Source organism: Choloepus didactylus, chromosome 15 (genome assembly GCF_015220235.1).
Source record: "Choloepus didactylus isolate mChoDid1 chromosome 15, mChoDid1.pri, whole genome shotgun sequence".
Classification (NCBI taxonomy): domain Eukaryota; kingdom Metazoa; phylum Chordata; class Mammalia; order Pilosa; family Megalonychidae; genus Choloepus; species Choloepus didactylus.
The window spans coordinates 29,237,489-29,250,030 of NC_051321.1; the positions used below are offsets into that span (position 1 = coordinate 29,237,489).

Genomic DNA, 12,542 nt, shown 5'->3' on the forward strand with positions numbered 1-12,542 from the left:
CTCTAGAGGAAGAAGAGCAAACTAAACCCAAAGTGAGCAGAAGGCAGGAAATAACAAAGATTAGAGATAAATGAAATAGAGAATTAAAAAATAGAGGGAATCAACGAAACCAAAGGTTGGTTCTTTGAAAAGATCAATAAAATCAACAAACCTTTAGCTAAACTGACAAAGAAAGAGGCCAAAAAACAAATAAAATCAGAAAAGAAAGTGGAGGCATTACTATAGATCCTACAGAAAATAAAAAGGATAATAAGAGGATACTATAAACAACTGTACACCAATAAATTAGAAAACCTAGATAAAATGGACAAATTCCTAGAAATACACTGTGCCAGTTTGAATGTATCATGTCCCCCAAAATGCCATTATCTTTGATGCAATCTTTTGTGGGCAGACATATTAGTGTTGATTAGATTTTGGAATCCTTTGGGTGTTTCCATGGAGATGTGATTCAATCAACTGTGGACAAGCCCTTTGGTTGGATAATTTCCATGGCGGTATTGCCCCACCCATTCAGGGTGGGTCTAAATTAAATTACTGGAGCACTATATAAGCTCAGACAGAAGAAGCAAGCTTGCTACAGCCAAGAGGGACACTTTGAAGAATGCACAGAAGCTGAGAGAGTAGCTGCAGATGAGAGACAGTTTGAAGATGGCTCTTGAAAGCAGACTCTTGCTCCAGAGAAGCTAAGAGAGGACAAACACCCCAAGAGCAACTGAGAGTGACATTTTGAAGAGGAGCTGCGGCCTAGAGATGAACATCCTGGGAGAAAGCCATTTTGAAACCAGAACTCTGGAACAGATGCCACCCAGCTAAGAGAGGTTTTCCGGACACCATTGGCCATCCTCAGGGAAGGTACCCTTTGTTGATGGACACTTTATGGCCTTAAGACAGTAACTTTGTAACCAAATAAACCCCCTTTTGTAGAAGCCAATCGATTTCTGGTGTTTTGCATTCCAGCAGCATTAGCAAACCAGAACACACACAAACCACCTATACTGACTCAAGAAGAAAAAGAAGTTCTCAACAAGTAAAGAGATTGAATCAGTAATCAAAAATCTCCCAACAAAGAAAATCGCAGGACCAGATGGCTTCACTGGTGAATTTTATCAAACATTCCACAGTGAATTGACACCAATACTGCTCAAATTCTTCCAAAAAATTGAAGAAGAGGGAGCACTTCCTAATTCATCTTATGAGGCCAACATCACCCTAATACCAAAATCAGATAAAGATACCACAAGAAAAGAAAATTGCAGACCAATATCTGTTATGAATGTAGATGCAAAAATCCTCAACAAATTATTAGCAAAAAGAATCTAGCAGCACATTAAAAGAATTATACACCATGATCAAGTGGGATTTATCTCAGTTATGCAAGGGTCGTTCAATGTAAGAAAAATCAATTAATGTAATAACTACATTAATAGAACAAAGGAAAGAAACCCTATGATCTTCTCGATCGACATAGAAAAAGCATTTGACAAAATCCAGCACACCTTATGGAAAAAAACACAGAAAGCCAGAAAAAGAAGGAAACTTCCTCCACACAATAAAGGGCATATATGAAAAACCCACAGCTGCCATCATATTCAGTGGTAAAAGACTGAAAGTTTACCCTCTGAGATCAAGAACAAAACAAGGATGCCCACTATTACTCCCATTATTCAACATCTAGTCAGAGGAGTTAGGCAAGAAAAAGAAATAAAAGGCATCCAAATTGGAAAGGAAGCAGTAAAACTTTCCCTATCTGCAATTGAAATGATCCTATATGCGGAAAATCCTGAAATGTTCGTAACAAAGCTACTAGAAGTAATAAATTAATGAAAGTTGTGGGGTACAAGATCAACATGCAAATACCAACTGTGTTTCTATACTCTAGTAGTGATCAATCTGAAGAGGAAATCGAGAAAAGGGATCCACTTAACAATGGGAACTAAAAGAATTAAATAACTAGGAATAAATTTAACCAAGGATATAAAAGACTTATACATGGAAAAACAACACACCATTGCTAAAAGAAATCAAGGAAGCTTAAGTAAATGAAAGGACATTCTGTGTTCATGGACTGGAACACTATATATTGTTAAGTTGTCAGTTCTACTCAGAGCAGTTTGCAGATTCAAGACAATCCCAATCAAAATCCCAACAGCCTTCTTTGCATAAATGGAAAAGCCAATCATCAAATTTATATGGAAGGGTAAAGGGCCCCAAATTGCCAAAGCCATCTTGAAAAAGAATGAAATTGGAGGACTCACATTTCCTGATTTTAAAACTTATTCCAAAGGTACAGTAATCAAAACAGCATGGGACTGGCACAAGGGCAGACATACAGACCAATGGAATCAAAGTGAGAGTTGAGAAATAAAGCCTCACATCTCTGGCCAATTGATTTTTGACAAGGATGCCGAGTCCACTCAATGAGGAAAGACTCGTCTCTTCAACAAATGGTGCTGGGAAGACTGGATAACCATATGCAAAGGAATGAAGGTGAACCTCCACCTCACACCGTACACAAAAATTGACTCAAAATAAACCGAAGACCTAAATATAAGAACCAGAAGAATAAAACTCCTAGAAGAAAATATAGGGCTGCATCTTCAGGACCTTGTATTAGGCAATGATTTCTTATATTTTACACCAAAAGCAAGAGCATCAAAAGGCAGAATAGATAAATGGTACTTTATCAAAATTAAAAATTTTGTGTACCAAAGGACTTCATTATGAAAGTAAAAGCACAATGTACAGAATTGGAGGAAATATTTGGAAACAACATGTCTGACAGGGATTTAATATCCAGAATATATAAAGAAATTCTACAAGTTAACAGCAGGAAGACAAACAATCCAGTTTAAAAACGGGCAAAGTACTTGAAGAGATATTTTTTGAAAGAAGATATACAAACAGCCAATATGCCCATAAAAAGATGCTCAACGTCATTAGCCATTAGGGAAATGCAAATCAAAACCACAATTTCACACTCCCTTGAATGGCTGCCATTTAAAAAATGGAAAACTACAAGTGTTGGAGAAATAGGAACACTTTCATTGTTAGTAGGAATGTAAAATGGTGCAGCTGCTGTGGAAAGCAGTTTGACAATTCTTCAGAAAGTTAAGAATAGAATCACCAGATGACCAGCAATCCCACTTCTAGGTGTATACCCAAAAGAATTGAAAGCAGGGACTCGAACAGATATTTGCAGACTCATGTTTATAGCAGCATTATTCAAACTTGCCAAAAGTGGAAGCAACCCAAGTGGCCACTAACAGATGAAGGGATAAACAAAATGTGCAATATATAGACAATGGCACATTATTCATTGGTAAAAGAAAAAATTCTGATACATGCGTCATCATGGATGAACTTTGAAAATATCATATTGAGTGTAATAACCCAGATACAAAAGGACAAATATCATGTGATCTCATGGATATGAAATTATAATAAAGACTAAGCAAATTCATAGAATATGAATACAACCAGGTTACCAGATGCTGTGGTAGAGGCAGGAAATAGGGAGTTAACGCTTAGTTGGTACAGAACCTCTGTTTGCTGTGATAGAAAAGTTTTGATAATGGATGATGGGGAAAGTACCACAACATTGTGAATGTAATTAACACCACTGAATTGTATATTTGAATGTTATTGAAAGGGGATGTTTTAGGTTGTGTATATGTTACTAGAATACAAATTTTTAAAAAACCAGACTGTACAATATAAACAGTGTACCCTAATGTAAACTATGGACTATAATTAATAGTGCAATTATAATAATATTGTTTCATCAGTTGCAACAAAGCTACCACACTAATGCAAATTGTTAATAATAGGGAAAACCGTGTAAGTTTGGGGAGATGGTATATGGAATTCTACGTGATTTTTCTGTAAACACCTTCTCTAATAAAATATTAAAACCAACCAAACAAAAACAAAACAAAACAAAACAACAAGAAAAAACAGTCTAGTATTAGCATATCTGTTCCATAGTTGTCAGGGTTGATAGGGTAGATGATTTTCAGTGGAATTTTGCACTTGAACCCTAAGCAAAATTGCACGAAATAATTAAACTATGTTTAAGGGAATTCTTTCATCACCCTCTCTTGGAACTTCTCTCATATTGTCACCTCCTGCCACACAGGCCCAGTGCCTGCCTTGCAAAGTTCCCCACTGATGCCTGTCTTCCTGCCCCAAGATTATCTGCCATCCTTCCTCTCTAAGTCCTTTGATCAAAGTCTTTCTCTCCCAGGGTAGCTGATGGCAGCAAGGTGTTAGGTATAGAAATCCAGAGAAGGAAGAAATGGCTTATGGCAAGGAGATATCCAAAAAAGCTTCATAAAAGAATATTTGAATTGGATTTTAAAAAATAGGTCAGATTTAGATCTGGAGAAATATTGTGGGAGTGAGGAGGAGAGGTAGAGCAGGACGGGTAGGGATGGGGTGAGGAAGGACATTATGGACAAAACGAAGGGCTGGTGCAGAGGCTTGAAGGTGAGAATACATGAGACACCTAGGGGGTGGATATTGGCTTATTTATTTTGACTTGAGTATGGGGTACATGAAAATGATTAGTAAAAGTAAAGATTGTCACTCTAGAATGGGATCTTTATCAGTCTAAAATTAAAAAAACTTAGTTGGCAGAAACAACTTTTATTTGCAAAGATGAAAAACATGGTGTCCACTTTATCACATATCCCTTTATTTGTAACTACAGCATCTGTTCCTTTACAGAGAACTGTATATGCACAACTGCAAATCCTGGGGAGCTGGTCCCCTGATCTTTTCTATAACATGGTCATTTTCTTTGATTGGCAGGAACATAGTGGTGTTTGCATTATTAAACCAAACCAAAAAGTACAAAGCAGACAATATGGACCTGGAATGATGTATCTGTCTCCACATGGATTGTGGCTTATAACAATAGCTAAAGATGGAATCCTGTGTATCCGAGATATTTATACTTTGGTAAACACTTTTTTTTTTTTTAATTGTGGGAAGTGTATGTGATCTTAAAAAAGGAATTGGAACTTCTTTAAAAAAGCAGATTGTCTCATAATTTGTTTACCACTGATAGTATTGACTTTAAAATTTTATTGGTGTTTTTATTTGCAGAGGTTTGCATAACTAAGGGAAGGAACTCCAACCAGTAGAATGAGATTTGGAAATCAGGAGGCCTGGGTAGGGACACTGAGGCTGAGTACCAGCCCTGTCCCATCATCAGTAAGCTGTTTGTCTTAGTAACTCATTGAGCTTCAGATGCTCATTTAGAAAATTAGAAAGCCACAGTTGCTCTCTCTCCCTTGCAGGATCAGAGCCTGTGAGATGGTGCATGTAAAACTGCTTTGGAAATAGCAAATCGTTATGCAAACATAAGGGATTATTTACTTGTCCTACAGCCCGGGTGCTACTGCACCCCCTACTCTTCACAGGATGCTGGAAGAGCAGAAGGGAGAAGGGTGTGGCCCTTAGTGAGTCCTCCCCATCTCTTGCAGACGTCAATGTCACCTATCACTGCCACCCCTACCGTTTCTTATTTCCACTGTTTCAGAGCTCTGAGAATGTGAAAGTAGTTTTTTCCCTCTAAAGCTGGGGGATCCTTTTATAGGTTTTGAGACGGAGGTTTGCTGGTCATCAGCTTAATTTAATGCAGTCAGTGAATCATCAGCTTAATTTAATGCAGTCAGTGAATCTTAGTTTTTTGCACCATACACCTGAAGCAGTGTATCTGCCTATGTGGCCTACTCCCACAGGTCCATAGATAACCTGGCCTACGGGCTGTACATAGCTCAGCCCCTCTCACTCACCTGTGCAAGGAAACATATTTGGAATACAATTAGGCAAAGTAATATTATTACTAGATAGGGAAAATCTGGAATCCCATAGAGATTATTTTAAAGTGAACTATTTGCAAACTCTGCTACTGTTTGCAGAGTGGCATGACAATGTGAGACTTCATTTGTTCTAGGTGATTCTGTTATGCATGCAGAATACTTCATATAAGAGGCTATTCATGGCAGCACTGTTTGTCAAAGCACTCTAATGTCCATCAACAGAGGACTTGGTAAATAAGTAATGGTACATAACAGTGCAAATATAAAATAAGAAATATTGTGCAGCTATAATACAGAATGAGAAAATCTTTGTGCAAGGATATGTTAAGGGGGAAAATACAAGGTGTCATATATATATTCTACTATGATTGTGTAAAATGGGGGGATGTATTATTTGCTTACATATGTATTAAAAACAAACCTCAGAAAGAATATTTATGGTCCTAAATGCATTCATTGACTGTCCATGGATATAGAAGTGATTGTGGAAGGAGGACAGGAAGGAAAAATCAGCAGTGTTTCTATATACCAGCAATGAACAATCTGAAAAGGAATTTCGGTATTCCCTGAATACTCTTTTATAGTATTTGAACCATTTGAATGGTTTGCCTATTCAAAAAGTTGTTTGTTTTTTTTTTAAAAGTTTTCATGGTTGAGAATGAGTGTGAGAAAGAAAATCTAGTTTTTAGTTAAGGAGTTTAAGCTGTTGTCCCTATACCAAATTAGTGGAGATGAGTTTTGTCGCACTCTGATTAAATTGCTTTAATTGGAATCCTTCTGTTGGGGGTTGTTAATCTTCCATTCTCCATGGTAGCCTCCACCTTCTTTCGTCACACTCAGCCTCTTCACACTGATGAGGAACCTGCTGATTCCTGCAGACATCTGCGTTTGTCGATCTCTCTGTGCCTGATGCCCTTCCCCTAACTTTGTAGCCTTCAGCAAATCCATTGACAGCTTCCTGTCTAATTTTCCTGTTATAAATTAGTGATAGCAATCTCTCTCCATCCCTACTACACAAAGGTAGTTGGAGAATAAATCAGCATTTCTGAATGTGTTGTGAACTAGGATTTTAAGTGCCATGAAGCTACCAAGAAGTACCAAGAAGCTACTGTCATACCAAATAAACGTCTGTTTGCAAAAAGAGAAAGACATCAATAAACAACAGTGAATGTGATCCCCTTAGAAAAAACATGTGGTAGAATTGCATTTGTAATTTCTGCATTTTGTTCTTAAAACTATCTAGGAAACATTTGCTCGGTGTCGTAGTCATTCTCACCAAGCGCAAGGGATTCAGTCAATAAAAATTTCAATGGATGGACAAAACATTCTGGTGAATGGGAGAAATGATGGCTCTCTTGTTGATCTAAGATGGAAGTACGTACAGTACACAGTAAGCAACCCCAGGTGGTATGGCGTGATTAGCACTCTTTTTTTAAAATTTTTAATCAAATCTGTTGGAGGAGCACAATGAATGAGAACAATTCTGTAGGTAGATAATTTTAAAAGATCACACTTATCTACAAAAACTGATAAATGTATATAAATCTAATTATATACACACAGATTTATTTTCCTAATTAAATTTTGATTAGACTACTATTAAAATAAACAAGCACTACCCCAGCATACACATGGTGACTGAGGATGGAGAACGTGAAAAAGACAGCTTGGATTTTAAATGTTGCCTCGTTTGAGCTACAGATGGAAAATCAAAAGTTGACCTCAGGAGTCAATGTGCAATTCAATTCAGCAAAAATAATCTTTCATGGTGCCTCCTGTGATCAAAATAGTAAGAAAACATGGCCTTACCTAGAAATATTGTGAGCATGTTAAGTTTTGCAGAGATATTTATATTATAACAATTTTGGTAGCTACTTATTTCATGGCTTCATTTTAAGACTGCATATTCTTGCCCATTTTATACATGGAATCCCTGAAGATGTTAACTTGTATCTCACTATCTAAGTCCTAAAATACCCTTTTTCGTTAGCGAACAAATAGCATCTCAGGCAACATCAAGCAAGTGCTATAGCCCTATTTCTCGATGTAAGGACCTTTAGGCCCACTGGTAGTTAATCATATGAACTTTGCACTCAAAGCTGGGTTTAAAATCTTGGTCCAGGACTTATAAGCTTGTTACCTTAGGCTTGCGACTTAAACCCTCTAAATCATCCATAACTTAGGGAGTGGTCTTCAGCACCTGTGAATTTGTTAGAAAGGCATATTCCCAGGTCCCACCCAGATTTAGGGAATCGGAATCTGTTGGTGGGGCCAGGCATCTGTTTTAACAAATCCTCCTGGTGATACTAATGCCCCTGAAAGTTAGGGAAGCCCTGGTATACTGAGTGAAAGCAATAATGCCCTTCTCAGTGAGTGCATATGAGAACTGAGTGTGGTTACGTGAGCGATTATGTATGTGAAGCAGCAGTGGCTAGTACCTTTAAGGGCTCAGTCGTCACGCTACGGGGACAGTGTGGAGAGAGGTCACCTGAAGAGAGGGCAAGAGGTAACCTGAAGAGAGGCCATGTCGGGGTGTCCTGAGAGGGCTCTCCTCTGAGAAGTAGGCTCCTACTAGCCAACTAGAGAATTGTCGACCTTTTGATTATCCTGTGCAGAAATGGTTGGGTATCTGAAAACAATGTTGCTCAATGTGCTTTTAAAAAGTGTGATTTCATAGCCTTTGTGTTTTCTTTTTACTAATATAGGCAGTTTGGAGGAACCAAAGCCAGTGAAATTCTTGAATATTACCAGCATCTTTTAACTTTTCTCAGCAACACCATGGATGAGGAGAATGCCCACTTAAGTAAAATACGAAGAGGTTCCTTAGATTTGGGATCAGAATTTGAAGACACAGTTAAGTACCAGTGTAGTTTTCCTCTTCTTTTTAAAATCAGAGATCATATTGCAATTTGCAGTTGCCTTTAAGCAGATATTTAGCAACATTCCTCATTGTCTAGGTATACTATGATTTTCAAAAAGATCATGAGCTACATCTGAGAGAAAATATTCAGCCTTTCTCAAAGCAATCACAAATATGACATCTCAGATCTCATTTAAACCATAGTACAAAGATGTAGGCTTGTCTGAAAAAAAGTCTTACTACCAGTACTGGTGCTTGGTCAGACAGGTCTCTCTATAATTTTTTTTATCACATTATTTAGGATGTGTCTAGCCCAGAAACAACATTCATTCTTTCATTTAACAGATATTTATTGAGCACCTACTGAAGTGCTAAGCTGTGGGGATATAGCCATGAATAAGATAGGAAAAGCTTCTGCTCTCAAGGAGCATACATTCTAGTTGGGGCCTGGGGGTGGTGAGGGAGAGGCAGATAAATAAACAAATAAATAAGAAAATATTAGATAGTGACAAGTTCTAGTCAGTGAATAAAAATAAGTTGATGTGCTAGAGTTTGGCTGGATAGCCTCACCCAGAAGACATTTAAGCTGAGATCCGAATTAAAAGATGGTACAACTGTGCAAAGACTGGGATGGGGTGGGGTCGGTGGAGAGAGGCAAGAGTACTTAGGGCAGATGGAAAAGGTGGGAAAGAGCTTGGTGTGTCTGAGGATGGGGGGCGGGGGAAGCTCTGTGCAGTTAAACTGAGCCAGGGAGAGAGTAGTAGGAGATGAGGTCATCAAAGTGGGAAGAAATCCTGTCAAGAAGGGCTTTGAAAAACCAGTGAAGGGTTTGGATTTTTTTCTACCTGTAATGAGAATCTATTAGTTTTCTGAGCAGAGGATTAACAAGATTTCCTTTACATTTAAAAAATGCCTACTTTTTGCTATTTGGAGAATGCTTCCTGTGGGCAGGCAAGAGTGGAAGCAGGGATTCCGGGCAGGAGACTGGCAGTGGTCCAGGTAAAGATGATGGAGGTGGAGGAGTGGTTATGGACGAGGAGAGAAGTGGTGGATTCCAGAACTTGCTGATGGATTGACAGAGGGAGAGGGAAAGAAACGACTTAGATAACTTGTAGACTTTTTTATTTGTGCAAGCTACATAGAAGATGGTACCATCCATGGAGATGGGCAAGATTGCGGAAGCAGTTTTGTAGAGGAGAAAGGAATTGTGAAATCAGTTTCACCCTTACTGAGCTTTAGAAGCCTATCAGACATCCAAGCCATGATACCAAGCAGACCACTGGATAGATGTGTTTTGAGTTCTGGGGAGAGGACAGGACGGAGATGTAGAATGTAGATTTGATCAACAAGGGAATCTAGATGGCATTTAAAGCCCTACAAGTACGTCAGGTTTTCATGGAAGTGTGAATGGTGAGATAGCAGACAAGGACCAGGACAGAGCAGCCTCTAGAGAGCCAACAGAAGGGTTCAGGCAAGCAAAGGAGACTGAGAAGGAGACACCAGTGAGTTGGGAGAACGAGGAGAGTGTGCCATCCCAAACCCTGTGGAGACATTTTGCTGCAAAGGGGAGACCAGTAATAGGTTGGTAAAGGAGAATATGGGGGTCAATGGAAAATAGTTTTCCTAAGATCAGAGATAATAGAGCATGATAGGAGACTGTTGGGAAAGATCCAATAGAAGGGGGAAATGGACAGTGCAGAAGGGAGATCAGATAAAATGAAAAGTGTAAAGGCCTTGAGCATGAGGAAAAGATCAAGGCCCTAAGCACACATGTGGGGCAGGCCTTTATGGGCAGGGACATTGTGTCCTTAGTAACAAGAAAAAAGACAGAGACAGATTTGGGTGATGGTATAACTCGTCTGATCATTTCTGCTTTCTCAATGAAAAGTGTGCCACGGTTATTAGCTGAAAAGGAGCTGGGTAGCAGAAGAGAAAAGGAAAGTTGAGGAGAGATGGAAAGAGGTAAAATGGCCATTTTGCAGAGTATAACATGAGTCTGTTTGAGAAAGTTTATGAAATTTCCAGGCAGGGTTAAATGCAGTTTGAGGTTTGTCAGCTGACCACATGTCCCAGTTTTCAGGGGTCATTCCTGGTGCCCTGTGTGATTAGTATCCATTTTCACTTTTGTAAGTGTCTCAGTTTGCACGATAAACCTTATGGTTGCCCTTGTTCATGGCCATGAACTTAAGAGTCAGGCCAGTTGGATGATGAGGTTTTCCCCAGTTACATTTACAAGCTCAGTAAAGTCATGGAGTGGGTGGACTGTTGTTTAACTACTATTGAGGTTTTGCCAGGTGTGTATGTTGGAGAGATAGAGACTTGCAAGGGAGGTGAGGAGTGATTATCGTAGAAGACTCTGGACACTAACCTGAGCAAGGATGGCTGTTGTGATGAAACAGGGGAAGGAGAGGTCAAAGGACTGCAGCCTCAGTGAGCTAGAAGAGTCAGTAACTGGAGGAGTTCTGGGGGATGGAAGGCTGTTGACAGAGAGTAAAGTGATCATGGGTATTGATTTTGGGATTGATTGGTACAGGGCCAAGTGTATATGACCCATGGGAGTGGATGGCTGCATTGAAGTGGGCTTAAAGTCATTATTATATTTTCCTCAATACAATAAGTGTAGATTTGATTTTCTGACCAACAGGAAGCAATTCAAAACTATTTACGTCATTGGTAGATTTATAACTTGTAAAGCAGATGGAAAACTTGAGTTTAAAAGAAAAGGCTGTGCCTTCAACATCTGACAAGATTTAAGACTTATTTGTATATTCAAGAGCAGAAAGCCAGTTTGGAGACAAAAATCATTGAGTTTCACACTGTATGTAGCATAATGCTAAATGTTACACAGAACAAGTCTAATTTTCCTCCTGAAGTCTACAGTTTAATTTGTAACTGATATTAAGGACAGAGTGGTAGGAACTGAATTAATAAAACATTACATCTTGAGCAGCTAAAATGTTTGCTATTAATTTAAAAAATGCAACAAGTACAAAGGGATTCAAACCAGCCAATGGAGTAGGGTGGGAGGAAAAGAACTTGAAGAATTTTCGACTAAATTTAAGAAATGTCTGTCTTTTCTTCTAAGAATTCTCAGTTAAAGAGGATGAGCATTGACTCATCACAAGATGAATTAACTGTAGCAGAGGAAACAAAGGAAATATCCTGGATACAGGAAAAAAGCCAAGAGGTATTTATAAACTTTGGGGTATGTTTGAAGTAATGCTTTATAGGTGTGCCAAATAGATTCCTTTCCTATGAAAACCTACTGGAAAGTAGAATAAGATACAACTTTTCAGAAAATCATATTCTTTATGTGTAACTTCCCTGAAAGCAAATGAAAACCCTAAACACAGCCAAATCTTTGAGAGTAAATCAGATGAGCTTTAAGAACTGTAATTAGGCTGACACGAACCCTGAACAAGTGTCCAGGTAAGCCAGAGCAAAGAATGAACAGTGATTCCCGTGTTGGAGTGCGTCACTGGGGAGGCTCTGAGGCTGCCTTAAAGGGAGGGGGCTGTGCCTCAGGTACCCAGGGAGGTGAAGTAGGTAGCGGATTGATGACAGCTCAGGTCTGGATTTAGCCTGCTTATCTAGTATCATTCAAGTTTTCAATAAAGTAGCAGCTGGTTTTCCTTTGTCAACTATTCAATAATTTTTCACTTCTTAATTTTTTTATTTCCATTGGCCTTATAATTGACATAAGTTTCAAGTTGCTTCAATGGTCACCTAAATAGTAGCAGTTAGACTAAAGCAAAGTATTGCAAATGGTTTCATTTCATGTACACTTGATATTATCATTAAAATTTTTTGTATCTCTAACTAGAGAAGTCCTATGTATCATCTGTCTATATGTA

At 38.6% G+C, this 12,542-nt stretch overlaps 1 protein-coding gene across 3 annotated transcripts in view; it reads left to right on the plus strand.

Annotated features, from left to right (window-relative positions):
• Positions 1-12,542, plus strand: part of CFAP43 (cilia and flagella associated protein 43) — a 115,131-nt gene that overhangs the window by 63,472 nt on the left and 39,117 nt on the right. For all 3 annotated transcript variants that reach the window (XM_037804838.1, XM_037804837.1, XM_037804839.1), the window contains 4 exons: positions 4,813-4,962; positions 7,072-7,202; positions 8,534-8,681; positions 11,774-11,875. In XM_037804838.1, coding sequence (XP_037660766.1) covers positions 4,813-4,962; positions 7,072-7,202; positions 8,534-8,681; positions 11,774-11,875 — 531 coding nt within the window. The remainder of the gene's footprint in view (positions 1-4,812; positions 4,963-7,071; positions 7,203-8,533; positions 8,682-11,773; positions 11,876-12,542) is intronic.